The 16,560-nt window shown below is 36.7% G+C and overlaps 1 protein-coding gene across 2 annotated transcripts in view; it reads right to left on the bottom strand.

Annotated features, from left to right (window-relative positions):
- SLC22A23 (solute carrier family 22 member 23) overlaps positions 1–16,560 on the bottom strand; it is a 263,993-nt gene that overhangs the window by 84,655 nt on the left and 162,778 nt on the right. For both annotated transcript variants that reach the window (XM_074208810.1, XM_074208809.1), the window contains exon 4: positions 5,444–5,612. In XM_074208810.1, coding sequence (XP_074064911.1) covers positions 5,444–5,612 — 169 coding nt within the window. The remainder of the gene's footprint in view (positions 1–5,443; positions 5,613–16,560) is intronic.

Genomic DNA, 16,560 nt, shown 5'->3' with positions numbered 1-16,560 from the left:
AAGCAAAAGTAGAAGTATTCATCTCTGGCATATTTCCAAATCTAGTAGAAAAATCTTATCATTTGTGCTTTCTTTTCTCCTCTATGCTTATTAACTTAGTTGGGTAACTATATTTAAAACTGTAAGGCATATGGCGATACCAAGCTACTATAGAGAATACTTTTACAGTCCTTTTTGAACAAAGCAGATGGAGACAATAGGTAAATATTTAAATAGTCGGTTCCATTTCTGAAGTCCCACCTTGTATTTGGATTCCAGGGGAAGGCAACCAATAGTCTACGACACCTGAAATATGAGACATCAATTTCCCTAGATGCTTGTTTTCTTTCATTGATTCCATATATTGAACTAAGCGAATTCTTGACAGAATTTGTTGCTATGGAAACCAGGCATTCTGTGAACCTGCTCTAAAAACACCACTAGGATACACCCATTGCTTTCTGTACCAGCCCACAGTTCCCTGGACATTTTTCACCCCTATTATTGTAACCTCTTTTGCCTGGATTTCTAATTCCTCTCCTCTTTTCATTCCAAAACATTTTATATTCTGTAACTGATTCTATTTTCTTGTTGTCGGATAGTTATTCTTCTCTCTGAGGGGGCTTTCATTACTTTTAGAATCAGTTAGAAACTCTGAACTGCTGTCACAAAGCCCCCTACCTGCTCCTACCCCACCCTTACTGTTCCTGCATGCTCAGGAATTCCAGTATCATAACAGCAAGGATGGATTTCTTACTTCACTACCTACCTTAACACAAACAAATCAATCTTCTCACCTTTCACTGCCAAATCTTTGCTCATGCTGCCCCCATATGCATCAAACAACTCCCCTTGCTAATTTTTTCACTCCTATGATTCTGTTGATTGATTGGCTGCCTGGAGTGTGTGCTAAAATGGAAAATGCACTGGAACCAGAGTCTGGAGATCTGAGTTCATAGACCATACCACACAATGTATGACTGTGGGCAGGGCATTTACCATGTATGAGCCTCTATTTCCTCACCTACAAATTGAGGATAATACTCTAAGCACTACTTATCTCACAGACTTTTGGGGCTAAATTTTTATTTTATACATTAAATGGTTACAGAAATGGGAGCTATTATCTCTGTCATTTGATTATAAGCATTCTTTAGGATAGAACCCATATTTGTGTGTGTGTGTGTGTGTGTGTGTGTTTTAATTTGCACTCGAAGTACCTATTACACTGCTGGGCACTACAGGCAAGCAATGAATACTTGTTGATTAAATGAAGGCCATATACTCTCAATATTTTGCCACCAACAGCTGGCAGTGTTGGTTGGCACTCCAGAGCCTCTCTGGGAGGCCACTTTGTACCATTAAATAACACAAAAGCCTTTAGGAATGAGAAGATGCTAATTGTAATAAATGGAAAGGACGGTCATTAGAAAAATGGAAAGAAGGAGGACCTTTGTAGCTTTTACTGGTCTATTGTTCTTTTAGTTACCAAAGCACTGAAACCTGGTTAAGTAGTGGTTTGTAATTGGTTATGAAATTGTTCACTCTTTTTCTTTAGCTTGCCATTTCCACCTCCTCTATAGTAAGAAATGTGTGTCAATACAATTTTCCATAATCAAACAGTATCTTATATTAGAAGGGGTTTGAGATTTAAAAAAAAACCAAACATGTTATTTAATGTGCCAATTTTTTATTTTGGTGGGGCCGAAACCTTGGACTCTTGTAGGCTTTGCCAATGAAGTAAAGTGTTGTCAAGTTATCATCAAACTGAAAAGTTTGGCTACTAGCCTGGTAACAGACTGTTCAATGATTGGCTTAGTTGAGCAAAAAAGGGTCTATAATCAGAAAGTGAACCCTGTGAGGATAAATTTTTCAGCAATTGTTATTTTATGAAACATTGATAGGACCAACATTGATGAAATAGGAATATTTCAAAGAATTAAGGTAAAATTTTAATCTGAATGAATATCCCTCTGGTAGGTCATTTACATTTTAAAAATGAGAAAGCAAAGAACAAACATTCCATGAAATCCTATGAGGAGTGGGAGGTTCAGAGTAATAAGGCATAGGCCCAGTTAAGACATGGCAACTCTTAATCTGGCAAACTGACTGATTCACTTACAGCAAATTAGGGTACATCACTTAAATCTCATTCCCATTAATTCTCCTGTATTTGGGTAGGCCAGTTTTCCTTTTATGCCCAAAACTGATGGAAAGAAGATAAGGAAACCATTAAAATTAAACCATTAGCCAAAAAAGACTAGTTTCAGGTCCACTGAAGAATTTGTTGTTGTTCAGTTGTCTCAGTTGCACCTGACTGTATGATCACAATTAAGAGTTTTCTTGACAAAGAAACTGGAGTAGTTCACCATTTCTTTTTTCCAACTCATTTTACAGATGAGGAAACTCAGGCAAATAGGGTTGAGTGTCTGAGGTCAGATTTGAATTTAGGAAGATGAGCTTTTCTGACACCAGGTCTGGTGCTCTATCCACTATGCAATTATCAGTTTATTTGGGATAAAGTAATGGATACATGAGTATATAGCTATATAGTGTATATAGCTATAAGGGTCTTGAATACTCAAAAGGGAAAGCAATAGCAACAACATGAACCTTATTGACAACTCACAAAGCTATCTATAAGTACAACTGTTGGTTCTTGGAGATTAAAGAACAAGCCTAAGATACATCAGGCAAATTGGAATAAGACATGGATATGCAATGATATCCTCTGAGAATTGCTCTTCCCAGTTCTATCTACCACTCATCCCTCTGTGATGTTGGACAAATCACTTAATCTCTGAGGGACTCAGTTTCCATCTGAAAAATGAGATGATCTTTAAGATCCTATGGTCTTCTACTTTTTTCCCCTAATTATTGAATGTTTCTTAAATAGCCTCTGTTACAATATCTCTGGTTTTTGCTTGCTCACTTTTTTTCCCTTGAGTTTTGTTTCTTTAGCTGTATAACTCCGAAACTCTGCAGAATGCCAACCAGCCGTGCCAGCCAATTATTCTCTGGACCCTGCCTCAATGAAGTCCTCAACAAATGGACTCTGAAAGGCCCAGAAGAATCTGGGTCCTGAAAAATTTTGAGGGGGTAATGATGCAGAAAAAAGATGTAGAGAATTAAGAATGTAGAAAATGAGTTGAAGATATAAACTGACTACCACCTACTCTTGAGATATAAATTGACTACTGTGGAAAAGATATAGAGAATTATGATTGTAACAGAAACAAAATCTATAATCTTAAGGGCTGCTAAATCTCATCAAATTAGGTGGAGATCCCCATTCTTGATGTAAATTGAATACCATTGATCCTGATCTCCTTAGGCTTCACCCTCTACCTCACTCTGGGTCCAATAAAGGTGAAGGGAATCTATGTTTTTGCACTCAGGATAAAGACAAGCCTATAAAAATTTTTGTGGGGCCTCTGCTCAGGACCAGTCTTCTCTTGAGCAAATCTTTTCTGACTCCCAGGCTCAGCTTGACTGCTCCTTTGGTTCTGTCTTTCGGTACCTACCATTTTCTTATGTGTTGTAACTTCTTTTAATAAATTTTTGTTGTTTTTTTTTTTTTTTAAAAAGATCCTATGGTCTTATGATTCAAAGCTATGAGGCAGTTAGGAGGCATATTAGACAGAGCACTGCCCTTGGAGTCAGGAGGAGCTGAGTTCAAATCTAGCTTCAGATACCTAACCCCAATAGCCTTAAAAAACCCCAAAACACGATGCAATTCTAGAATTCTTTCAAATTGCCAGGAAAAATGATCTCCATTGGTCTTCCATGTTGAGGTAAATCAGGTGTTCTACTGGGACTGGTATCTTATAGTAAGTGGAACAAAGCATATAAAATCTGTATTTCAGGAGCAGGTATAGTTGCATTTAGTCCCTGAAATAATTGGCAATGGTATTTACCACTACAATTCCAACCCTTAGCTTCAGTGGCACTTGGGGCTAAAAGGGTTACTGACCCTGGGCATCTCTTCATCTCACCCTCCAACTGATTTGAGTGTGTTTTCACTCATATTTGAAAGCAAGATATGAGAAATGTAAATAGGAGACACTTTATCACCTGTAAGTTAGAAAACATTTTGTGTGGTCCAGAGTTCCCTACAAAAATTCATCCAACTTAAAGAAAAATAATCATCTCTAAAATATGGGGAGGAATACCTACTGTCTGGGAAAGAATGGTAGAGAAATAACTTGGTTTTCTGGTCTGTGGGAAAAGGGGTAGAGACAGGGAGTTGAAGAGATGAGAACACTTTAGCAGCAGCCTCCCCAGCTGGTAGCCCAATCTCCATACCCTTGTCTCCCTTTCCCCCTCCTCTCCATGCTGTTACTGGAATTCCACTGTTGCTGAGATTGCTTATTAAACAGTAAGTAAGAATCAAGCTCTTGAGGAAAAACCATCTCTATTCTAGTTTACTATTATTTCCTTTCCTAGTTCATCCATTGATTTAAAAACAAAACACAATAGTGCCAAATAAAAAGAAATAAAACCTAGTCCTTCTCTCCTTTAGACTCTCATTTCTAGAAAAGGGAGGGGCTCTTCTTTAGCAAGCACAAGCTCAAATAACTAATATCCTCTGTAGATTTTTTTCTGTTAGTGATTAGAAAATAAAATTAAATATGATACAGAAGAAAAAAAAAAGAAATACAGGTAAAGGGGATGCAGATTAAGGAGAACAAAAAAAGGTTGAACAACTTCCCCTCCCAACCTCTATTTCTCACTTCACTAAAAGAGGTAAATAGAATCAAAATGAAACAAAAATAGTAGGCCAAAAAGTGTAAGTATATATGGATGAAATATAAAATAATAAAAATAAATAGAAAAATAAACAGACTCCACAAAGCCCAGCTCAAGACAACAAAACAGACTCTTCTACATCCTTGTCATCTCCTATTCCCCTCCTCAAACAATTCCCCTTAAAAACTGTCAACAAGTAAATGCACCAATTAGTAAGAAATCATACATTCTTTAAGAGGAAGAAAAATCTCTTATACCAGAAGTATCAAAACACACATCCTTCAACACCCTCCAGTGCAGTCAAAATGTAATTTGCAAATGTAAATGTAAAATGTAATTTTAACAAAATAAAAATACAATGGAACATTAAATAATATTAATTTGTAATTTTCCAAGTCAATATGACAGCTGTAAGAATCTTTATGTACAGTTTGTAGCGCTATTTTTCTTTGAGTTTGACACTACTACCTTATAGTATATGATTGTTGCTAACTATACCCCATGGTCAGTAGTGGGTACTCTATATTATGTGTGCTGAGTGCTTGTCACTTATCAAGTAGGCACCTAATATTTATTAAACTGAATGGATATTCCATATTGATTAATATTAAACTCCTCTCCAAAGCAGAAAAATAGATCTGGTCTTTTTAACTCTCTTTTCCTTACCCCAGAGGAATTCAATATTGTCCCTTGGAAAGAGGAAATTAATACTTACGACCAGTAGAGAAGCATCAGGAGGAAAGGGCAGATGATGAGAGCTTGGAGGACTTGCCAGTCCCTGCAGAGGGCTGCCAAGCCTGGCATAAGGAACTGTCCTGCCATAGCTATGAAGCTTGCCACCATCGTGATCATGAACCGATGCCCAGGAGGACAAAGTTCTATTCCTGGAATATATAAAAAGAAAAAAAAAAGAGGGGCATGAGCAAAGTACTCTCAATAGACTGGCAATGACAGAAGATAGGCAGTGGGACAGACTTTGAGGATAAGGATCATGAAAATCTAGGAGTGCTAAATATTTTAATTCATTAAGTTCAGATATATGACCTTATTCAGGCAGAGAGTACCTGGTGAAGACAGTCCCTTGTGTGGTGAATAAGTATCCTTAACAATGCAGATTGGCCATGGTTCTGCAATGTGCTATCTAGGAGTAGGGGGTTCTTAACCTTTTTCTTATGTCATACTGGAAGCCTGGCAAAGTATTATGGACCCCTTCACAAAATAAATATATATTATATAAGATTAAAAAAAAATCAGTTAAATTAAATTTTTTTTTAATTCCAGTTTTGGGGTTAATAACCAACATTTCACACTGACACATGAGAGAGAGAGAGAAATAGGTAAGCTGAAAGTATATCCATAACTTAAGAGAAATTAACTGACTTGCCCAGTTGCATAGCTATTAAGTGATAGGTACAAATTGAACTCAAAGTTTTTGATATTAAACCCAGTATTTTTTAGTCACCCCTCCCCCATCACTAAACAGTGCAGACATACATTTTAAACCAGTAATACCTTTAACTAGGCCTATAATAAAAACAAAAATAAACAAATCCTACAAAGCCTCAGTCAAAATATCATAATAGATTCATCTAGTAATTAAAGAGATAAGAGGAAAAGTACTAATAAGTACAAAAAAATTCATAGCAGATCTTTTGGTATCAACAAAGAACTGGAATCTAAGGAGGGGCACCTCAATTGGGAAATGGTTAAATCATGGTATATGAATGTCATGGAATTCCATGAGAAATGATGAAAGGGTCTATTTCAAAGAAAAGTGGGAAGAACTGTGAACTGATGAAGAATGAAATGAGCAGAAACTAAACTATATAATAATAACAACATGATAAGACATAACTTTCAATGAATTAAAAACTTTTATCACTGAAGTGATCATCCATAATTTCAGAAAACCAATAATCAAATATTCTACCCACCTCTCAACAAAGAGATGACAGATTTGGAGTATAGACTGCAAAATATGTGGGGTTTTTTTTGGCATGGACAATGTGAAGATTTGTTTGCTTTACTGTACATATCTGTCACTAGCATTTGGTTTGTTTTTTTTTTCAATGATGTGGTGGAAGAGAGAAAAATAAATTTTCAATTTAACAAAATGATCTGAGTTCATATCAGACCTTAACCAATTACTAGCTGTGTGACCCTCAACAACTCACTTAACCTGTTTGATTCAATTTCCTCAATTATAAAATGGTGATAATAATAACACATACCTCACACAGTTGCTATGAAGATTAAATAATATATTTGCAAAGTGCTTAGCACAATAGTTGGCATATAGTAATACAAAACACAAAAATGCCCTGGCCATTAAGTAATATACATTCTAAAGGATAAAATAACTAGATACTTAGTTTAAATACATTATATTTAGAAAGTAATCAGCAAATTACTTAAAGTAATAAAATGACTTCACAAAGGTACCATACAGACACTTATGTATCTAAGGTGGGACTTGAACCTCTGTATATCAAACCAAACTTCTAGCCACTACTAGCTCAGGCTTCCTAAGTAAAATACCACTCTATAATTAATCAGACTCTTGGCAATTATTTTCATTTGCCATTTTCTACAACAATACATTTTAATGTCATTATTAGTGTACTAATTTTATAGATAAGTTTTGTCAGGTTGAAGGGAAAGTGACATGTGGAAAAATATTACTATTAAATGATGATACTCTTGGATCAGAATTATTGACTCTCATATGCGGTTTTGTTTCCTTTGTTCTTGGTATACTATTAAGTTTCTTTTTGTGAGATACTTTTTCTGCCCATTGACGTACTTGGTAATTCAAGAACCTCTTTGTCCCAAGAATTTCCTAAAACCTAGTTCTGTAATCCCATATGCTGGTGCTGTCTCAATTCCTTTTGGCTTATGACACTACATTATAGATTCTCCTTGACTTGGGAGCTCCTTCCAAATCCTCCCCCACACCAGTTCTGCATCTTCTGTCTCCTGTTTTGGTGCTTTTACAGTAGTTTCTGCTCCTGAGTTTCATTCTGTGAAATCAATTCACCAAAACCTTATCTTTTCTTTTAATAAATGAATCATTAAAAACAGAATAGAATAGATTTGGATTTCAAATCAGTGGCTTAATGGTGATATTTATTCTTTTGGAAATCTATCAACAATATTATTCACATTTTTCCTAGTATTTGCATAAAGTTACTCTTCTAGTGTATGAATTTAAGAGCTTATATAGTCACACTGTCTAAAGAAGTAAAACGACTCTGTTGATAATAAAAATTCAGCATGTTCCTCCTCCTCCTCATCACAACTAGCACTTAAGTATCACTTTTGAGTTACATTTGTCATTTCATTTGAATCTCACCACAACACTGGGAGGTAGGGGCTATTGTTATTACCTTTTACAGATAAAGAAACTGAGGCATAGAGGGATTAAGTGACTTGCCCAGGGTCAAGAGGTATGGGACTCTATCCATTGTGCCAACTTTTAAGGTTTTCTTGGTTTGCCCTGTCTTTCTTCAACCTGTTTTAAGAATGAGGAAACTGAGACAAACAGGATTAAAGTGATTTGCTCAGATCCCACCAGTCATTATCTAATTTCAGATTTGAATTCAGGAAGATGACTTGGATTCCAGCTGACTGCACCACTTACCTGTTTATAGGGCCATCAATGTCACAGAATCACAGGGACTTGACTGTCACAGTTCAATTTAAACCTATAATAGACTCTCTATTTAATGAGATATCATAAATGGTCCTTTAGGCATTGCTTGTAGTTCTTTAGTGAGGGCAAAGCCACAACCTCTCAAGGAAGACCCTTGATTCCATGTTTGTATAACTATTTTCCTTTGCACAGAGCTATAATTTAAGTTTCTGCAACTACACCCACTGTTCCTAGGTCAATCCTCTGGGACTAAGAAGAACATATCTAATTCCTCACCCCCCCTGACAGCCTTTCCAATAATTAAAGTCAGCCATATACTTCCTAAGTCTTCACCAGGCTAAATAACCCAGTAACTTCAGGATTTATTTACTTGCCATCTCTCCTCCCTTACCATATATCCCATAGCTCTCTTTGTCCTTTTTAAAGCTCCTTAAGCAAAAGAAAGTAGGTGGGTTCTGGAATAGAAAAAAACATATCCATGTCTTTTATGGTAGCCAAATGGATGATGGATTTTGTTGGTCCTTCATTTGCTATAAAAATATGCCTTTGCAGAGAGGTGTGAGTTTGGAGGGTGATAAGGTGAAGAACAGGGAAAGGAAAATGAGGAAGAGACATACTGTCTGTCACTTCTGTTAAAAGCCTAAAGCCGACAGGTACTGGGCACCCTGCCAGACAATACAAACGCCAACTCATCAGCAAACAATCAAAATAATTCATTATGGTAAGCCCCAAACAAACTGTTTGTCATCATAAAGATGGAGGAGAGAAACTTAACCTCTTTGACTATAGCTTATCAAAAGCCGTTTACCATTTAATTAGGAAAACAGGATTAAACACCGAGCTCCCAGCCTACTAATATGGCCTATTACTTCCTCTGGATGAGGGTTAATTTTTACAAATCTTTTTTTTGTTTTTGAGAGAGGAGGAAGTTATAACCCTAGGCTTAGACTTTTTGCTCTTAAAAAATAATAAAGAGACCTAGGTCTTAAAAAAAATTCACATAGCAATTGCCTGCTCTAGTTTTCACTTATTAAACACAAGCAGTAGATTTGCTGCTATGGAAACTAGAAATCTGCATTAGCTCAGTCTAAGTTCAGTGTTCCAGAGGCTCAGTTTATACTTGAATCAGATATGAAAATTTAGCACTGGACACCCAAGAAACCTTCCTATGAAATCAGAAAGATAATGTCAAAATAATATAATAGCTCCATTTCACAACAGATGTTTCTTCCTATTGCTAATAGCTTCTATCTTTCCCTCCTCCTCTCCTCATTTCTACTACCTTACTGTGTGGTAAAAGGGTGAAAATATTGGAACCACAATTCATTCCCCAGTCTTTTGGGCCTTATTACTTAGGATGCTTAACATTAATGTATTATTGATCACATAAAGGATCTCAGTGCACCTGAAATAAGTGTCTAGATTTTTTCCTCCTTCATCTGTGAATGTAAAAGTTTAAGTGTCCAAGTATACCTGCAGTTCACAAGATGTCTGATTTATAACCTTAAGTGGAGTAAATCCTGACTATATGAACAAATCAAATCAAACTAAAAATTAATAAACAAATATAATGAGGTCTCCTGAATCCCCTGAAGTGGTCCTATGTATTTGAATTTGCATTATTTGAAGTTATAATTATGTAAAATATGGAAATTGGTTTCAGCATAATGGAAATACACAGTGAAAATTGGACTACTTCAGGGGATTATTATTTGCCTTAATGGGAATTCAGCTACACAAAGAGAGGCATCTAATTTCATTGGGTCATGAAGTCAGTTCAATTCAATAAATATGCAACATAAATATTGCCTGGGTTTTTAAGCAGATATTTGATAACCTGGAGTTTCTGATGAATTAATTGGAAAACTCAATGTAGGGTTAATTAAGACACAATCATAGAATGTGAGACCTGGAAAAGGCCTTAGAGATCATCAGATTCAATCTCTTTCTTTTACAGATGAAGAAATGGGAGACCAAGTAAATTAAACTAATTTTTCAAGCAAGGACTTTTCAGGATTTTTGATTCCTGCTCTAACACTTTTTGCAATAAACTACACCAGTCTCTCTTTTGGATGATAAATTAAATAGGGGGAGTTAAGTGACACAGTGGATAGAGTGCTGGGCTTGAATTCAGGAAAACTTCAAATCTGGCCTCAGACACTATCTGTGATCCTGGGCATGTCACTTAACATTGTTTGCCTCAGTTTCTTCATCTGTAAAAATGAGTTGGAGAAGGAAATGGCCAACCACTCAAGTTAATTATAATTTAACCTCATAGACTGTCCCCTACTATAAGGGTAGGAGTTGTCCTAATAAAAAGAACCATTAAGTTCCTAAACCTAGCTATTCTATAGAGAGAGTCATTACTAGAGCAAAAATTCCCTTATTCCCAATTCAATCCGAATTGTGGCCAGTCAGTAGGTTTATACCCCAATTTTTAAGTACTCTTTAAAGTCTAAGTGTCTTGGGTTGGATGCCAGAACTGATTGATATTCTGTGGAATTTGATTTACTTATTCCATGATTCCCTCTTGTTAGTCCAGTGAATGACAAGTTGACACTAAGTTCATTATCATGTCCTCTGTCCAATCTCAGATCCACTATTTCAAGAACATGCTGTCATCTTCCACTCACTCTAATGTCAATTTTGACACTTTGATTATTCAGGAAGAGCCAATGAATTTCCCATGTTAATTTTGGCACATTGTAGTATGTATCTTTTCTTATCCTTTGAGAAATCCCAATTTAACTTTTTCATTCATCTTTAAAAAAAATCAGAACTGAAGAAATTCCAAAGGATAACAACAACAAAATTTTCATTTGCTGTAATTACATCAACTTCAATATCATATGATGAGTTAAGAGTGTATTTTTAAAAGCTAGATGCTCTTTAAAGATAAGTGTAGAAATTATTGAAGGGCAGGAGAATTATACAGCATTTAATTAAAACTTAATATAAGGCATTTAATCTACAAATAAGAATGGAGCAATGCCCAGACCAATCTTACTGGGCAGGGTGCAAAAATAGCAGGAATGATATTTTTCTAGTTATATCTCAAATGGGCAGCCAGGGAGAGATACAGTGAAGCTTTAAGCTGGAATGTGATTTGGTGAGATTCTGTGGAGAGCTTTTTGCTAGCCTGGGCTGGTTTAATTATCATGGGATTTTTTTTTTTTTTGCAAGGCAATGGGGTTAAGTGGCTTGCCTAAGACCACACAGCTAGGTAATTATTAAGTGTCTGAGGCTGGATTTGAACTCAGGTACTTCTGACTCCAGGGCTGGTGCTCTATCCACTCACTCATTGCACCCCACCTATCTGCCTCTATCCTGGGATTTTTAGATATCACAAAATTTCCTGCCCCCCCCCCCAAAGGAACCATCTCTGAATTTCCCTTATCAATTACCAGGGAGGAAACTGGTGAGAAGGTCAGAAGCAGCTAGTCTATGAGGGTGAAATATAGGAGTTAATGTATTCCAAAGTCTACTAGCTAAGGTTTCAAGTCAGAGGTTATTTCTGAAATATATGAAGTTAAAAACTGGATTTTGCCTTTCAAATCTCTCAATGCTTGACCAACTAAATAATACCATATTTATTGGAATGCAAATTAGGCATGCTTGAGAAAAGTGAGCTCTTCAACTAGTGTATTTAAATTGGGTCAGATTTCTCCAGACTTCCTCTATATAGATTTATTTAACACTCTCTGGGAAAGGGGAAAACAGCAGTAGGGAGAGACCTAGCCTCCCTTCCCTGCCCCCATGCACTTTAGAAATTAAATCGGCCAAGTCCAATTTTTCATCCCTCCATGGGAAAACAAACAGGTTTAAGATTTCTCCTAGAAGGAGAATATTGTTAATTCCATAAGGGAATCTATGCATTCTAGAAATGTCCTCTTGTCAGATATCAATTAAAGCTTGATCACTAACCAGTTCAAAAACAAAATACTCTAACATAAACCCACCCTGTCAAAGGGAGCCTAGTTTTAAATAAGCAGGGTTGTCTAAATACAGGTTTTGAGGCTACTCTAAAATTACTAGAGCCATGGAAGGAAGGAAGTATGGTGGCCGGGTAAGGTCACTTCACCAGAGCTGAACAGCATGTGCAATCAGACTCACACCACTTGCATATTGTTTCTAAATTCAGACCACTGGGGGAAGGGCATTTCTCTAGGGCAGTATCTGCTAATGGAGATCAGGAAAAACAAAGCACAGAGATCTGAGACAAAACAAACAACTCCCTCTGGGTAAAGGGGTGGGAGGTTTGGGAAAAGAAACAAATAAACCAACCAGAATAAGTTCATTTCACAGGGAATATACATTTGTTTAGCCCACTAAGTGTCAAGAAAAATGAAAACAAACACTTATCTTATTTGATTCTTACAACAGCCCTATGAGGTGGGTGCTATTATTTATTTTTAAGTGATTTATTTTAATTTTCTCCCCTGCACTTTATTTTATTTTTTCAATTACATGCAAAAGGAGTGTTCACCATTCATCCATTTGCAAATTTATGAGTTCCACATTTTTCTAACACTCTTCCTGCCTCCCCACTCCTCAGGGTGCTAAAATTATCACCATTTTACAGTTGAGCAAATGGAGACTGAGTGACTTGCCCAGGGTCACACAGCTACACAAGTCTGAGGCCTGATGTAAATAAAGTTCTTCTTGACTACAGGCCTAGATTTCTATCCAGTTGCCTTGAAGGAAGGTTAAGATTGAAAATTATTCCAGAACCATAAATTTGGAGTTGGCAAAGACCTTAGAGATCAGTGATTTTAATACATCTATAAATGAGAGAGTATTACATTTACAGATGAGGAAAGGAAGTTCAGAGTTTGTCTTGCCCATTGTCATTCACTATTAGAACTTCTCTCCTTATAGCTAAGAAATGAAAATATTGCTTATCCACAAAAAACAGAGTTCAGCTTTATCAGCAGAAGTAGTGGGAGTAGCAACAATCAGTTAATTTACTGTCAGAGGTCCTTAGGTAATTTTCAAATTGTTGGTTAGAAATTTCTCTAGAAATGGCCAAGGGGCAAAAAATTCAAACTCTGCCTACTTTAGCTGACAGGGCTCTTTTCTAGCACTGAGACTCCAGTTCCTGTCCTCACCTCCCATTTCTCCCCTCTAAGTTAATTATCTTAGTAGTATAGATTTGGAAACTACTTAGTCTTTATAGTTTCTGATGTATGTATGTGTATATGAAAGCACAAAATGAAACAAAAGCAAAAATATCTTTCAATAAGCATAAAAGCTTCTCTTCCTCTGCCATCCTTCAAACCTTCGAAATGCCATGACTTTGTGGGTGCTTTTTTTTTTTTGGTGTGTGTGTTTGTGTGAGTCAATTGAGGTTAAGTGACTTGTCCAGATAACTGTGAAATGTATAAGGCTGTTTTTGAAATCAGGTCCTTCTGCCTCCAGGGTTGGTGTTCTATTCACTTTATCATCTAGCCATCCCAAAATTTTATGGGTTTTTTTTTTTTTTTTTGGGGGGGGGGAGTCCTTCCTCTCTTGGGTCATCTCAGAGCTGCAAGATTTCTATGACTTCCTAGATACTCCTTGAGAGTTGTGGCTGAAAAAATTCATTGCCTTAGCCAATCTGACTGGCAATAGACCTCTCTGAACTGTTTTTTTTTTTCTGAACTGGTTTTCTAATAAGAGACTAATACAGTTCATCATAGGCTCAATCCTTGAAGCCTCTCCCTTTTGGTGAATGGAACCTGCCAGCTTCTGCTCCCCTACTAGAACCTTCAGGAAGATTGGGGGAAAGGGAATGAGGGACACATTTTCTAGCCCAGTAGGGATATTACTACTTTCAAATAGGCCTAAAAGATTTTTTTTGTAATTAAGGTATAGTAACTGGGATCATAATAAACAATGGAAGTGATTTTCATCATATTTAATATGTAATGCTGGAATACTTTATATTACGTGAAGTAATTATGAGAAAAACTCAATGATATCATGACTTTAGATTATATCCTTACACAAGTGTTCTGAAGTTATTGTATTTTAGGCAATTTAGAACAAGTGTTCCACCAGACTTTCACAAATGATTGCATTTTAAAAAATGATGGCAAAAATACTGAAATTCAGCAAAAAAAAAAAAAAAGTCCCCCAAAAGGTCACTTGAGGTAGTAACACTGTCAAAAGGGAAATGCCAAACTGGCTCCAGTTCTGAGAAATGTGTGATGAGAAGGGGAGGTACAGTGGAGCAGGTGAGGGACTTGGGTTTTAAGCAATTCTTTCCTATCCCTCGATAGAGTAGAACTGCACTAATTTCTTCCTAGTTTTCCTGCTGTGTACACAAAGTGCATCAGAGAACTAATTTATTAGTGCAAATGTCATTGCTAAATGGCCTATGCTCATTTCTTAAGGCATTACTGTGTATTCTACTTAGGAAAATTTTCAGTAGAAAAGACAACTCCAGCAGTCAATAAAATAGGGCTGCTCCATGTAATTTCAATTTAGCCTAACGTAGGCAGGAGAGGCAGTTAAGTAGTACAGTGGATGGAGTACCCCACCTGGAGTGAGGAAGACTTATCTTCATGAGTTCAGATCTGGTCTCAGACCCTTATTAGCTCTGTGACATTAAGTCACTTAACCCGGTTTACTTCAGTTTTCTCATTTGTAAAATGAAATAAATGACAAACTACTAAAGTATCTTTGCCAAGTAAACTTCAAATGGGGTCATGAAGATTCAGACAAAACTGAAACGACTGAACAACAGCAACCAAAAAATTAATTAGAATCCTCTAGGAGGAAGTTAGGTATTAGGAAAGTAAGTCTGAGAAAGGATAGTTCCACCTTGCCGTGAGCTTTGTCTAATCAGCCAGGCATGGTCCAAAATGTGAAATGCAGAGTTCATAGTTGAATGGTCAACTTTCCTATACAAGGGCACAGACATTTTGTTAAACAAAGGCAAACTCTATCAATGATATGTAGGCACAGTCTAGAACTATAAAACTCCACGGAGGGGACAAGCACCACACAGAATACCAGACTACACCCAATTCTGTTACAATTACTGCATTCCTTTCTGCCCACCACTCCAGCTCACACACCCCCTTCTTCCTGCACCCCAATTCAATTCTATCGGTTGGGTTTTTTGGACACTGAAAGAAATTAAGAATGAAAGCATTTGAGGTTTCTTTCTAAAAAGGCAGAAAACATGGAACCCATTCTCTCTAACCCTAATACAACTAGGACCAAATGACGTTGTCAACTAGTATGACTGACAATGCTACCTGCCTTACTTTAACCATGGCTTTTGGCCAACTTGGCCCAGGGAATGGTGACATTGTGCTACATAGAACAATGTAGCCCTTTGACAACTTTACTGACTAGACTTCTCAGACAAGACTGTTCTGCCCAGGAAACACTGAGACTCATGGAAACCATGTTGCCAGAAAAGCAGTACTAAAACTGCTGAATGTTTCCCATTGAACTTTTGGTTTGTCTCTTAGCAATAAATAGTTCTCTCACTATTTATTTGCACCCTCTGACGATATGCAAGTAACTTTCTTCCTGTCACTCAACAAGCTGCTTCTGGTAGTAAACCGAGGAAGTAAAATACATTGAATGCTAGCTATAACAATAAGAGAATAAATTTCCCTGAGGATTTTTTTTTTGCCTGGTCAAAAATAAAGGATGGCTACAATAATCAAAAACACCCTTTTCCACCTTTTCCACAGATGATTATGGAATCCTTAAGGTGAGGCAGGGAATAAATAAAACCTTTGGAACTAGGGGGAGAACTTGGAACCTAGGAGAGAACTGGGTGGTGATACACCTATGATCTATCTTGGTTTTTCCATTTTTTAATTTCTTTTGTTTTACTGTAGATCCCTGAGATAGTGAAAAGAAGAGTATACTTGGAATCAGGAACTGTGAATTTGAATCCCAGATTTGATATCTGTTAGCTATATGATCATCAAAGGGCTGTTTAATTTCCTTGACCTCCTTTCCTTATCTGCAGGGTAAACATTATCTCATTTACCTCAGAAAACTGTTATGAGGAAAGAGCTTTATAAACCTTACTTGTGAGTTTTCATAGTAGACCCTGTAAAACTGTTCACTCTATTTTAAATTTGTCAACCAATCACGATCTTGGAGGTTAGTTTCTATAAGCCCTAAAGTTGTTTTCCCTTCTTTCCTCCCCAGTGCCCAAGGAATCTCAATGT

The sequence above is a fragment of the Macrotis lagotis genome, chromosome X, assembly GCF_037893015.1.
Source record: "Macrotis lagotis isolate mMagLag1 chromosome X, bilby.v1.9.chrom.fasta, whole genome shotgun sequence".
Taxonomy (NCBI): domain Eukaryota; kingdom Metazoa; phylum Chordata; class Mammalia; order Peramelemorphia; family Peramelidae; genus Macrotis; species Macrotis lagotis.
This window is presented reverse-complemented; position numbering and strand designations above follow the sequence as displayed.